Source organism: Salminus brasiliensis, chromosome 23 (genome assembly GCF_030463535.1).
Source record: "Salminus brasiliensis chromosome 23, fSalBra1.hap2, whole genome shotgun sequence".
In the NCBI taxonomy this organism is placed as follows: Eukaryota; Metazoa; Chordata; class Actinopteri; order Characiformes; family Bryconidae; genus Salminus; species Salminus brasiliensis.
The window spans coordinates 27,491,467-27,505,350 of record NC_132900.1 but is presented as its reverse complement, the minus strand read 5'-3'; the positions used below and the strand labels follow the sequence as shown (position 1 = coordinate 27,505,350).

Sequence of the window (13,884 nt, the reverse complement as noted above, 5' to 3'; positions counted from 1 at the left end):
TCCAGTGGTGGGAAACACCCGACAAGGTAAAAGTCCCCGCAAAAATAAAACACGCTAATATTGGTTAAAAACCTAACACGTTTGCTAACAATTCCCAATATTAATTTCAAATTGATGTATGTAATTTTTATTTTGTTGTGGGCAACGATTGCAATTAATCCTCCAACGTAGCTAGTAACCTTCTCCACTCAGGGGCTTTTATTATGAAATTCCAACCGTCCCTATGTTGTGTCATACGTAAAGAAAGCCGGGCAGCAGGAAGGAGAACACCGTAAAGCCCAAATCGGTTGTGTGGCTTTTCTTGATGCAGCACCATGTAGCTAAGTTCAGCCATGAAGGGGGAATAATAGTCCGAGCGCGGTGGAAACAGTAAGCGGATAATCTCTTAGTTTCTGTGTTGTGTTTTGGTTTGTGTGGGAGCTGGGACTGGAGCTGGGACTGGGACTGGAGCTGGGGCTGGGACTGGGACTGGGACTGGGACTGGGACTGGGGCTGGAGCTGGGGCTGGGACTGGGACTGGGACTGGGACTGGGGCTGGAGCTGGAGCTGGGGCTGGGGCTGGGACTGGGACTGGGACTGGGACTGGGGCTGGGGCTGGAGCTGGAGCTGGGGCTGGGGCTGGAGCTGGAGCTGGGGCTGGGACTGGGACTGGGACTGGGACTGGGACTGGGGCTGGAGCTGGAGCTGGGGCTGGGGCTGGGACTGGGACTGGGACTGGGACTGGGGCTGGGGCTGGAGCTGGAGCTGGGGCTGGGGCTGGAGCTGGAGCTGGGGCTGGAGCTGGGGCTGGAGCTGGAGCTGGGGCTGGGGCTGGGACTGGAGCTGGGACTGGGGCTGGAGCTGGGGCTGGGGCTGGGGCTGGAGCTGGGGCTGGAGCTGGGACTGGGGCTGGCTCTGGCTCTGGAGCTGGGACTGGCTCTGGAGCAGGGACTGGGACTGGCTCTGGAGCTGGGGCTGGGACTGGCTCTGGAGCTGGGGCTGGGGCTGGGACTGGCTCTGGAGCTGGGACTGGCTCTGGAGCAGGGACTGGGACTGGCTCTGGAGCTGGAGCTGGGACTGGCTCTGGAGCTGGAGCTGGGACTGGCTCTGGAGCTGGGGCTGGGACTGGGGCTGGGACTGGGGCTGGCTCTGGAGCTGGAAGTGTTTTGGCCGGGGGTTGGAAGCACTGCTGGGCTTATATTCTAATTTTCCGGTCCACCTTAAACGGTGCAGCATTTCTATTCTGGCTCCTGGACGGTTCGGATGTCCTGAACAGGAGCCAGAACGGAACCGCTGGGCCGTTTTAAGGTGGACTGGGGAATTCGTGTAGAAAGCTGAACTGTCTGACCTATACCAGCTCTGCATTTCCTTCTCGCCACGTGATAGTATCCATAACATCCAATAGAGTTGCACGTGCATTAAATGTCCAAATATTTGTGGACACCCTTTTTATAGAATATGTTCAGATACTTTAAGTTGACCTCATTGCTGCCAGAGATGTGCAAATGCACACACACAGCTTGTCTAGACCCTGTAGAGAAGAAGTACTGCCAATAGAATAGGACTCTCTGGAGCAGATAAACATGAACCTACTGGCACCATGCTGCCTAATACCTGGCGTGGGCTAGAGGGGGTTATGAAGCCCCCCGAGCATTGAGCTGTGGAGCAGTGGAAGAACTAGGGTTGGGGCTCCATCCAGTACTTTTGGGATCGAGAGTTGGAGAGTTGGAGAGGATAATGAGGTGGTGTGTTGATCATCCAACATCCTGACCTAACTAATGCTTTTGACTCTGGCAAACCTCACTTCCGTTAAACCTATTTGCATTTCCTATGACCGCTATAGGCCAAATCACTGGTCTAATCTGAAGGTCAATTCAGGGTCTCTGCAAATGTTCTCTGCTTCTTTGTAACTGGCGTTCTTGCCTCCTGTGAACCCCAGGTCTGCCCGTAGGCAGGAGGTGCCCTTGCTCGACCCGGCTGCCACTGGGAGTGGGACCTACTGAAGCAGCATGTCTGATGAGAACGAGTCTTGCTGGTCAGGGAATGGATCCGTGGGCGTCCTCACCTGTCTCCTTTTGGCCTGGGAGGACTGGGCCGGCCTGGGAAACCTAGAAGACTACCTCAGCTTCCTGGAGTACCTACTCTGGGTCTTCACCCCGCTGGCCATCGTCTTCATCCTGCCTTTCCTCATAGTCATCTTCCTCTACCTGTCCATCCTTTTCCTTCATGTGTATAAACGCAAGAACCAGCTGAGGGAAGCCTACTCCAACAACCTCTGGGACGGGGCGAGGAAGACGCTGGCCACTCTGTGGGACGGCCATGGCGCCATATGGCACGGTGTGTAATGTGTGGCTGAGAGGAATGGCATTTAGTGTTTTCTACTAGGAGTTTGAATCTCTCTGAGATGTATCGTATAGTTTTGACGATTCATTTTGATTCAGAACTGATCTGATTTGATTCAGGATTCAGAACTTTTTTTTGTCTTTGTTTTGTCTGATCATTTTTTAGTAAGTTTTAATCGATTATCAAATCTATCGATTAGCTTTTTTAGCCATTTTCTGTAAGGGTGCTTTCACACCTGCCATATTTGGTCCAGACCTTATGATTTTTTTAGATTGAAAAAAGTTCTGTTAAGATAAAGTCTTTTTTTATTTAAGAAAAAACAATGATTGGGACAGGTGTCCCAATACTTTTGTCTAACTTTAATATTGTTCTGGCTCCTGGTTGTAGCCTTTTCATTTACAGGGCTGTAGACTGACGTGTGGTGTGTGTTGTATGTCTTGTAGCGAACTACTGTAGCGAGTTATTGCTCAGTTCCAGGAATCGCATTCAAGGCCGTTGGAAATAACAGCAGTGTGTTTGGAACAGGTTACGAAATCCATGGTCTAGAAAAGATCCCAGACGAAGGTCCTGCCCTCATTGTCTACTACCATGGAGCGATCCCTATCGACTACTACTACTTCCTGGCGAGTGTCATCATTCAGAAAGGCCGCACGTGTCACTCGGTTGCTGATCACTTCTTGTTCAAGGTCCCAGGTAAACAGGCCGACTCTCCGTCTGGAGTGTTGTAACAGTCTTATGCTCAAAAACCCTTAATAATTCACTTTGGCTCAATTCCAAGCGTCCATGCCATTTCAGTGAATGCTGTTGAGTAGGAGTAGTAAACTGTAGTTCTTTATATTAGACTTGCAGCACTCTCTCTGTAAATGTAGCATATGGTCGGTTACCACAGACCAAAATTCCCCTGTGCTTAGAGAAGAGCAAAGAACGTATTGACCAAAACACACTTCTAATAGGAGCCAGTGGGCAGATGTTTCTGCACCTGCTCATTGAGTTCCATTGTAAGTGGATCATTCAACCATTGTGGTAACAAACAGCGTCCCACAACCTTTAAAACCACAAAAATGAGCTTTAAATAAGAATAACCCCAGAAAACTGACGTCTGTGTGTTCTTTGTTGTATTGTTATTATTATTATTATTATTATTATTATTATTATTCTGACATCCAGTGGTGTCATTATTAAAGTTGTAATAACATTGGTGTTACGATCAGTGGTATCTTTACAAAGGTTGTAACAGCATTGGTGTTACGGTCAATGCAGTGTTACAGTAAAGTTGTGACCGCATTAGTGTTACGATTAATGGGTGTCTTTACTAAAGTTGTAACAGCATTGATGTTACAGTCAGTGGTGTCTTAGGTAAAGTTGTAACGGCACTGGTGTTATGGTCAATGGGGTGTTACGATCAATGGTATCTTCAGTAAAGTTGTGACAGCATTTTTGTCATGGTCAGTGGGTATCTTTAGTAAAGTTGTAACAGCATGTTACAGTCAGTTGTGTCTTCAGTAAAGTTGTAACAGCATTGCTGTTACAGTCAGTTGTGTCTTCAGTACAGTTGTAACAGCATTGCTGTTACAGTCAGTTGTGTCTTCAGTAAAGTTGTAACAGCATTGCTGTTACAGTCAGTTGTGTCTTCAGTACAGTTGTAACAGCATTGGTGTTACAGTCAGTTGTGTCTTCAGTAATGTTGTAACAGCATTGGTGTTACAGTCAGTTGTGTCTTCAGTAATGTTGTAACAGCATTGCTGTTACAGCCAGTTGTGTCTTCAGTACAGTTGTAACAGCATTGCTGTTACAGTCAGTTGTGTCTTCAGTAAAGTTGTAACAGCATTGCTGTTACAGTCAGTTGTGTCTTCAGTAAAGTTGTAACAGCATTGCTGTTACAGTCAGTTGTGTCTTCAGTACAGTTGTAACAGCATTGCTGTTACAGTCAGTTGTGTCTTCAGTAAAGTTGTAACAGCATTGGTGTTACAGTCAGTTGTGTCTTCAGTAAAGTTGTAACAGCATTGGTGTTATGGTCAGTGGGGTGTTACAATCAATGGTGTCTTCAGTAAAGTTGTGACAGCATTTTTGTTAGGGTTAGTGGGTGTCTTTAGTGAAGTTGTTACAGCATAAAGTTGGTCAATGCAGTGTTACAGTAAAGTTGTAACAGCATTGGTGTTACAGTTAATGGTGTCTTCCAGTGATGGTAGAAATACCCCAAGTAAGTACCAGTGAGGCAGAGCTAATAGTTACATAACCTTACAAATGCTGTTCTAGCCGACATTGACCAACATTCTTGCTCTCTAAACTGGCAGGATTTAAGCTGCTTTTGGAGGTATTCAGTGTGATCCACGGGCCTCAGGAGGAGTGTGTAAAAGCCCTGCGCAGTGGCCACCTGCTGGGCATCTCCCCAGGAGGAGTGCGGGAGGCTCTTTTCAGCGACGAGACGTACCCCCTCGTCTGGGGGAAGCGCAAGGGCTTTGCACAAGTGGCCATTGATTCCAAAGTGGTATGTTCCCATTCCATATCATTCTTCATTGATGTATTCACATGTAGTGCTTAAAGCGATGCTCATGCCAAAAGTCAGATGTACACACTTTACCCTGATGTAGTTAACCAGACAGGGCATTTGGCGACATGTCTTTTCGGGGTGAAACTCGTGTTGAACGCCCAGAGAAAAGAGCAAACATGAAGAACATTGATGGCATCTGTCAAGGGGTGGGCTTTACGTGTTAGGCAGCAGGTTCAGAATCGGAGCCAAACTGTGAGTCAGAACATTTCCAGAATATCAGGCAGGTCTTGTGGGGTGTTCCTGGTATGCAGTGGTCAGTACCTGCCAAACGTGCTCTAGGGAGGGACAAGCAGTGAACCCACTTCACAACTTGCAGGTCCCACCCACTTCACAACTTGCAGGATTCAAACAATCTGCTGTTAATGTCTAAAGGAGTCCATAAACAACAGGACACCTTCAGAGGTCTTGTTGACTCAATGCCTGGGGTCAGGGTTGTTTTGGAGGCACAAGGGAGACCCACTGAGTCTTGTCTCAGATCAGAATCAGAACAGTATCAGACGATTCACTGTATTAAGGAACTTTTGTCCGTAGTCTGAATGGACAAAAGTATTGGGACATCTGCTCATTCATTATTTCCTCCAAAATCAAGGAAATTTAAAGATAATTTCTCCTGCTTTTGTTGGATTAGCTGCCTCTATTGTCCAGGGAAGAAGGCTTTCTACTAGATTTTGAAGCATTGCTGTGGGGATTTGATTGCATTCAGCGACAAGAGCTAGTTAGTAAGGTCAGGATATTGCATATTGGACCACCCCAGCTCATCCCCAACTCCTACTGATCCCAAAAGTATTGGATGAAGCAGCTCTACTACAGATATCAGATAGCAGCCACTCTAGCAGTCAGGTGCATCTGTCCCAAAACATGCAAACATCATGTTCATTTGTTTGATGTCGCCACATCCATCCATTTCCTAGCTGGATTGACCTGTGTCCTTGCGCAATCAGCAACAGCTGATCCAGCCAGTAGCATAGAGTATTTGGCTCGGCCAGAGCGAAACAAAGCAAATCCAAATTAGCTTGCGAGTTTTAGCGAGGTTATCTGGGGCATTTTGCCCAGAGCGACTTACGTTAAGCAACTGCTGGGACCACTAGAAGCTCTGGAAAGCTCTGGAAACGCCTATATGGCCTCTCTTTGGATTTGGATTGTGGCCGTTCTGGTTAGGGGCCACATCTGCCAATATACTAATAGAGAGTCCTCTTTCTTTTCTTTTCAGCCAATTATTCCCATGTTTACTCAAAACGTCCGGGAGGGATTCCGCTCCCTGGGAACGTTAAGTAAGTCCTTGCAGAAGCCTTTTTTTTTTTTTTTTTTTTTTTTTTTTTTCTCTTTCAAACATAATTACGCAATGAAATCCACTATAATGAGTTTAGCAAGCACAGTGTTGTTGATTAATTGTGTAATTTCACTCTCTAACAGATAATCAGCTTGTTTCTCACCCACCAGTGTTTTTCAGATGGGTGTATGAAAGGTTTCGGCTGCCGATTGCGCCGGTGTACGGGGGATTTCCTGTCAAATTTCGCACTTACTTAGGCGACCCCATTCCGTACGACCCCAAACTGACTGCAGCGGAGTTGGCAGAAAAGGTATGTCTCCTCACACAGCTCTTTCTTTGGGCTTCTGCAAGAGACCACTGGCTGTCCAAGTGTGCACATATGCTGATTTAATCTCATTTTTATTCCAAGTCTGTAATTAGAATTGCATTGTGTAGCTGGGGAGAGGCGGAGTCCCCGATTGGCCCGTCTTTTTGTGGTGGGTGCTCCTCCTATTTACATAATTCAGAGTGATTTACTCAAGCTGATGGGCTGATGCCAAGCTGATGGGCGGTGTTGTTACCCACTATGCTACACCTCACTCTGATCATGGACACATGGCAGCTTGTTTGGGGAGGAGCACCCGCAGCATAAAGGCTAGTTCTTGTTGGCATCTATTATAAATAAATAAATAAATAAATAAATTTTTAAAAATTGCTGAGCGCTGACTGGTTCATCAGGATCAGCACCGGTTCAATTCCAAGTTATGCATAAATCAGTTCTTGCTGGCAGTATTTTAAATACATAAAATAAATACATTAAAAATATAATTTAAAAAATAATTAATAATAATAATAATTTAATTATATATAATATCAAATTAATTAAGCAAAATATATAATTTGGCTTTTTTAAATATGTAAACGTGTGTATATTGTGTGTATTTTTATATATATATATATATATATATATATATATATATATATATATATATATATATATACAGTGAGTCCAAGAAGTATTTGATCCCTTGCTGATTTTCTTCGTTGGCCCACTAATAAAGACATGATCATTCTATACTTTTAATGGTAGATGTATTCTTACATGGAGAGACAGAATATTAAAAAGAAAATCCAGAAAATAAATCTAAGGAATATATATTAATTGATTTGTATTTCATGGAGTGAAATAAGTATTTGATCCCTTAGTATTCATTAGTAGTTCTGGCTTTTACAGACCAGTTAGACACTCCCAATCAACTTGTTACCTGACCTGAAGCCACCTGTTCTCACTAATCACTTGTGTGAAAAACACCTGTCCACAGAATCAGACAGATCACACAGATTTCAAGTCTCCAACATGGGTAAAACCAAAGAGCTGTCACAGGACCTCAGAGTCAGAATTGTTGACCTTCACAAAGCTGGAATGGGCTACAAAAAGATTAGTAAGGTGTTGGATGTGAAAGTAACAACTATTGGTGCAATTATCAGAAAGTTTAAAGAGTATAACATGACAATCAACAGACCTCGGCCCGGTGCTCCAAAGAAGATTTCGCCTCGTGGGGTGGCAATGATGCTGAGAACAGTCAGAAATCGTCCTGCAACCACTCGGCAGGAGTTAGCAAATGACCTGAAGGCAGCTGGGACCACAGTTTGCAAGGAAACAATTGGCAACACTTTGCGCAACAATGGATTCACATCCTGCAGTGCCCGAAAGGTACCCCTGCTGAAGAGAGCACATGTGGAGGCGCGCCTCAAGTATGCCAATGATCATTTGAAAGATGAACCAAGTTATTGGGAGAAGGTTTTGTGGTCAGACGAGACCAAAATTGAACTTTTTGGCCTCAACTCCACCCGCCATGTGTGGAGGAAGAAAAATGCTGCCTATGACCCCAAGAACACTGTGCCCACCGTCAAGCATGGAGGTGGAAGCATAATGTTTTGGGGGTGTTTCTCTGCCAAGGGTACAGGGCTACTTCACCGCATCACTGGGAAGATGGATGGAGCCATGTACCGCACAATCCTGAGGGACAACCTCCTCCCCTCTGCCAGGGATCTGAAAATGGGCCGTGGTTGGGTCTTCCAACATGATAACGACCCTAAACATACAGCAAAGGCAACAAAGGATTGGCTCAAGAAAAATCACATTAAGGTCATGGAGTGGCCCAGCCAGTCGCCAGACCTCAATCCGATCGAAAATCTATGGAGGGAGCTGAAGGTCAGAGTTGCCAAGCGACAGCCCACCAACCTTCATGATTTAGAGAGGATCTGCAAAGAAGAGTGGGCCAAAATTCCCCCTGGTGTGTGTGCTAAACTTGTGGTTAACTACAACAAACGTCTCACCGCTGTGCTTGCAAACAAAGGCTTTGCCACTAAGTATTGAGTGTGTTTGGCAAGAGGGATCAAATACTTATTTTCCTCATTGAAATACAAATTAATTAAAATATATTCTTTAAAATTATATTCTGGATTTTTGTCTTGATATTCTGTCTCTCCATGTTAGAATATATCTACCATTAAAAGTGCAGAAGGATAGTGTCTTTATTAGTGGGCAAACAAAGAAAATCAGCAAGGGATCAAATACTTCTTGGACTCACTGTATATTTGTAATTTTGTGACTTGGAGGAAGCACAAGTCGTCCCCCCCCCCTCTTCAAAAAAAAAACATTGTTATGCTACTACATTGTCAGTGTTAACTCCAAAACCTCATATCTTCACAATGGCAACTTTACAGGAGCAGGAAACATCCTGCTTAACTTTCAGTGGAAAAAGAATAATTCCAGGTAATTTTGGAGTGTTTCTATTGGTCCGTTCATCATTCAATTCTGACACAATGTAAAGAACGACTGGCAGATTCACATTATGTCAAAAATGGAGATAATGGAGAAACAACCATTGTATTTACTAAAGAACCCCTGGAGGAACCCGTGTACTACAGTCATATTGAAGCTGACGTCTGGTAACGACAGAAAGCTCTTTAGTGGAGCAGAGGTTTAGTCGAGGTTGTTTCCGCTGTGAAAACATGGGGCTGACCACTGCCTTAGAAGAACCTTCATGAAATATTCAGGCGCTCCTTCATTGAAGCTTTCCCCCCCCTCTAATCCGATCTTTCATTCAGGTGCAGGCAGCGGTTCAAGCACTTATCGACAGACACCAAAAGGTTCCTGGCAACATCCTGCGGGCCCTGCTGGAGCGATTCCACACCCGGCCCAAAGTGGAATAGCGCGCAGGCTTGTCTTTGGATTCTTCTGTGACGATTCCACTCCAGGCCCAAAGAGGAACAGCACAGCGCTTTCTCTCAGGCTTCCCAACTACACAGCGTTTTATTCCCAGCATGGTTTAACAGAAACCCGGAAGTATTATGGAACTAATCTACATCCTCGGCGTATGATAGTTTGATGTTACTGACCCGGCGGTGTTGACCTGTGTGTGGCACGTAAAATTATCAGCAAATTTCACGGAAAATGGCATATCTAATAATGGTGTGTCCGTATCGTGTCTGGTCTGGTTTTTAGTCTTGTGTGCATGTGAAGTGTAAGAGTATGTGTGGTCGTTTTTTTTATTATTATTATTTTTTTTTTATTAATCCGTGACTTATTTGCACACTTTGAGCTGTTTGAAGGACCACTGCCAAAACAACAACAACAACAAAAAAACGGGTTCCAAGAGGCCTTTTGGTTACTTTGTGTCAGAGAGAGAAGAAACGCTAGCAAACTGTTCTCCGTGGACGATAGTAAGGGTACATCTCGCAATAGTTTGGAAAGCAGAACCTCAAATTTACACAATTGTCCACTTACCCCCCAATCAGTGGTCTCCAACCCTCCAATCCTGGAAAGCTACCACCCTAAATCCCCAACCAAAGTCTAATACACCCCACTCAGCCAATCAAGAACCTCTGAAGGCAGTAGGGTAGTAGTTGTTGGGTTGGATCAGGTAGGGTGGATTGGGGTGGACCCAAAGTCTGGGAGAAGGACGCTCCCTAGGAGCAAGGGTGGAGATCAGACTGGCCTAGATGTTGTCGGTCAGCCAAGAAATGTTTGTTCTGTCCAGGGTTGCTTGGTTTATTAAGAACCAGCGCCGTGAGGCTAATGTTGCTAACGCAACTCTTGTGTTTGTAAGAACATCCTCAAACTGCATCCAGGTCTTCAGTAAGGTAGCGCAGACTTGTCAGTGTGGTCCAGAGAGCGTTCACTGTGGAGCTTCAGGAACCTGCATGCTTATAAAAGCTTACAAAATGAAACCATCACTGTCTAGATGCTGTTCTGAAAATATATGCTATATATGGACAAAAGTATTGGGACACCTCTTAAGCATTGACTGTGGATGTCCCGTTGCCACAGGTGTATAAACTCAAGCAGTATTAAGCCCTTAGTCGTGCAGTCTCCATTTATGCACATTAGTGAAAGAATGGGTGGTTCTAAAGAGCTCACACTGAATGCTACAACAACAACAACAGCAAGTCAGCTGGTGAAATGTCTTACCTTCTAGATCTTCCACTGTACACCCACTGTGAGTGGTGGTGTTATTGAAAAGTGGAAGCGTTTAGCAACCACAGGAACTCAGCCAGGAAGTTTCAGACCACGTAAAGTTACAGAGCGGGGTCCGGGCCGAGTGCTGAGCTCAGCACATAGTGCAGAACAGCATCCAACGCTCTGCTGACTCAGTAACCGCAGAGCTCCAGACCTGCTGCTGTTCAAGCTGCAAAGGGAGGCACCATATTCATATTAATGCCTATGGATTAAGAATGGGATCTCATAAAAGCTCATGTAGGTGTCCCAATACTTTGGTCAATATAGTGTATGCAGATAAAAAAACAATAGAAGTTGTAAAGTAAGTGTTTGTTAGCAACCTTAGCCTCAAAGCAGAATTTGGGCATAAGTGATCGACTACATCATACCACATGGGATAAGTGGAAAATTGACAGGCGATTTGCTGCAAAACCGTTCCTTTAAAGCAACACTTTGGTCAAAAAGACACATGTGGGGCCTAAAGTTCTGAAGCTTCTTTGGCTTTGCGCTTGAGCTCCTGATGTAGCCAAGAAGTAGTTGAAGCCTACATCAGTTAGCACTGTACCTCAAACCGGTTGGAGGTGGTCAGTTGACTCCTAAAATACTTGCTGATGTAGTTTTTGGCACTACCGGACAGATATGTAGCATAGTGTAAAAAGGCAACAGCGGCCTGAGTTTTATCTGGGTTTATAGATGACCTTACTTGACCACTCACCGCAGTTTGAGGCCAGTGTGGGATGATTTAGGTATCCGGTTAATACAATGCTAACTTGCGCTTCCACTACTTGTTGGGGCCTGTAGCTCAAGCGCAAAGCCTGGTAGCAAAGCTCAGACCCCAGTAATGTCAGGCATGAATTGTGCACATTTGATTTTTTGGCCAAACATTTACTTTAATTATATGGTTGTGGTCAGAAGTTTACATACCCTCATCGTGGACTGGGATGTCATGTTTTTGGGCTTTTAGACAGCATCTTTAATAGAAATAAGAACTCCATGAATGCTGTACCAACTGTTAAGCCTGGTGGTGGTAGTTTTAATTTTGGGAAGGCAGTCAGAAATCAACACAGGCTCAAATGTATACATACAGGGTCAAAAATGTCCTATAGCAAGCTGAGCAGGCACTTTTGGTAGCCGTCTACAAGCTTCTGGCAGAATTCCGGTTGGCTGTTTGACCGCTCTTCTTGGCAGAATGGACCGAGTTTAGTCGCATTTGCTGGACCTGGACCAGACTTCTTAGCACAGTCCACATATGTGAGATCAGGACTTTGGAAAGGCCACTCCAAAAGCTTAAGCCTGCTTTCTCCCCATTCCACAGCCACCTTTGTTGTGTGTTTTTGGAAGTCATTGTCCTGCTGCAACCCCCAGTTGTGTCCAAGTTTCAACCATCTAGCTCAGTGATGGGCTGAATTCCTGGACAGATTTGTAGATTTGTGCTTTTCCTGCTCAAGCAAACCTGATTCAACTCACCTGTTAATGGCCAGGTTTAGTAGGTCTGTTAGAGCGGTGCAATCTGCTAACTGTGCTGGACTCCGGCCCCCGTTACCCACCTCTAATTTAGTTGATGGTTTGAGGTCATGCTGAAGAACTCTGAGGTGGTCCTCCTTTATTATTCCATCCACTTTGCGCAGTGTAGTGCTGGTTCCTCTGGCAGCAAAACAGCCCCAGAGCATAATGCTCCCACCACCATGCTTAACAGTTGGTATAGGCTTCTTTTGATTCTGGTCTCCAAAAGAAATCGGTGAAAGACCAAATTTTGCCCTAACGTTCATGTCCATGATGAGCGTAGACGAACATCCGACCACAACTGTATGCATACTGTGATTTTCATGAGAGCCAATATGTACAAGTAATTAATGACTGGGAGAACGAGCGGTTGCTAATTGGTGCTGCTTACATCAGGGTTCTGGTTTGGCCTTGGTTAGTGTTTTCATATTGCTTACGTAGGTCAGGGCGTGGTGAGTGACAGACCGCCGTTTTGAGAAGGTACTGGTTTAAGAGCTCTAAAGTCTGCCCTTCGATTGGGCAGCATAACAATGCAGTAACATTAACTGTTACATTAATGAGGTAAACAGCATTTTAATGCAGGCGTCAAATCAGCATTTCTATACATTCCTGGAACCAGATCAAGTACTTGGTGTTTTAACCAGCATAAGGACTTCTACCAATCGAATCTGTTCATGTTTAAAATCAATGGTTGTAAAACTTTGCTTTTATAGGTAAACGATTTTATTGTTGAGAATAAACAGGTATATATTCCCGTCACTGAAGCATCTGGCACAAATTGAACCCATTTCGGCGCATCATTTGTGAACCTTCCGTCCATCTGTAAAAGGAATACGTCGGCTGATAATGCTAAAGTCGCTAACTGTCAATGGAAGCTACTAGGGTTCATACTCACTGTTTCCCAGAAATCTGCCATTTACTGTTAGCGTTAGCATTTCAGCATTGAATATTTCTGTGTACATATCAGCTGTGCAAACCGTTAGTGTTACTCAGTACAGATCTGTCTGGTGTTGACGAACAACCTCTGTGCATTAATTGTAAATCCAAAAAAAGTGGAGACACTGAAAAATTAAAACTATTTTTTGCTAATATTTGGGTCACTTGTTTCTCATTGTATTGTACAGCACAACTTCTTTGGTTTTTTTCAGCAACACCCACCAATTAGGGCATAACAGACCTTTTAAGCAGTGAATACTGAGCGCCTTCAGGCACATTGCCGTGTTCTGCAAGCCTTCATTTTTAGCGTGAGGAACAAACTCCATTTTTAATTCTGCCGGGCCGGAGGCAGGGGTGCATGCTCTGGCATTATAGCATTATAACATAGCACACAGGGAGTTGAAACGCCATTGCTCATTCAAAAGATTACTGGAAGACCTTTCCTGCCAGGTAAACAAAAATAAAACAATAAAGATATAATAAATCTGTAAAAAAAAAAAAAGGTAAAAAGAAATTGGCGTTATCCTAAAATTTTGACTTCTTGAAATGGTGTAATATTCTAGACATTTTAACATAGTATCATCAACAAGTATAATTACATAATGTCTTGAAGTTAGGATGTAATGTTTTAAAAACTACCCCTCAATGTCTTAAAATAACGTATTACTTTCTTGATGTTTCAACTATTTATTTATTTTTAAATTTAGTATGTAGTAATGATATTTTCTTGAAATTTTGACTTGGTATCTAAAATAATGACTTGATGTAAAAAAAAAAATCATGTTTTGAAAACAACGGTTTGGAGATACTAAATTTAAA

General features: G+C 44.2%; 1 protein-coding gene across 1 annotated transcript; it reads left to right on the top strand.

The window, feature by feature from the left end:
* Positions 1-246: 246 nt before the first annotated feature.
* On the top strand, positions 247-13,323 carry tmem68 (transmembrane protein 68). The gene is made up of 7 exons (XM_072668706.1): positions 247-369; positions 1,919-2,316; positions 2,848-3,015; positions 4,617-4,810; positions 6,084-6,144; positions 6,314-6,453; positions 9,237-13,323. The coding sequence occupies exons 2-7, from the start codon at positions 1,989-1,991 to the stop codon at positions 9,339-9,341; spliced, it is 996 nt and encodes a 331-aa protein (XP_072524807.1). The 5' UTR covers positions 247-369; positions 1,919-1,988; the 3' UTR covers positions 9,342-13,323.
* Positions 13,324-13,884: the final 561 nt, after the last annotated feature.

Excerpts from the sequence above, each read along its gene's own strand:
- tmem68 (XM_072668706.1), top strand. The coding sequence starts at position 1,989 with ATGTCTGATGAGAACGAGTCTTGCTGGTCAGGGAATGGATCCGTGGGC. Across the intron at positions 2,317-2,847 it reads CCATGGCGCCATATGGCACG|GTTACGAAATCCATGGTCTA; the intron begins GTGTGTAATGTG and ends TGTTTGGAACAG. Across the intron at positions 3,016-4,616 it reads CTTCTTGTTCAAGGTCCCAG|GATTTAAGCTGCTTTTGGAG; the intron begins GTAAACAGGCCG and ends CTAAACTGGCAG.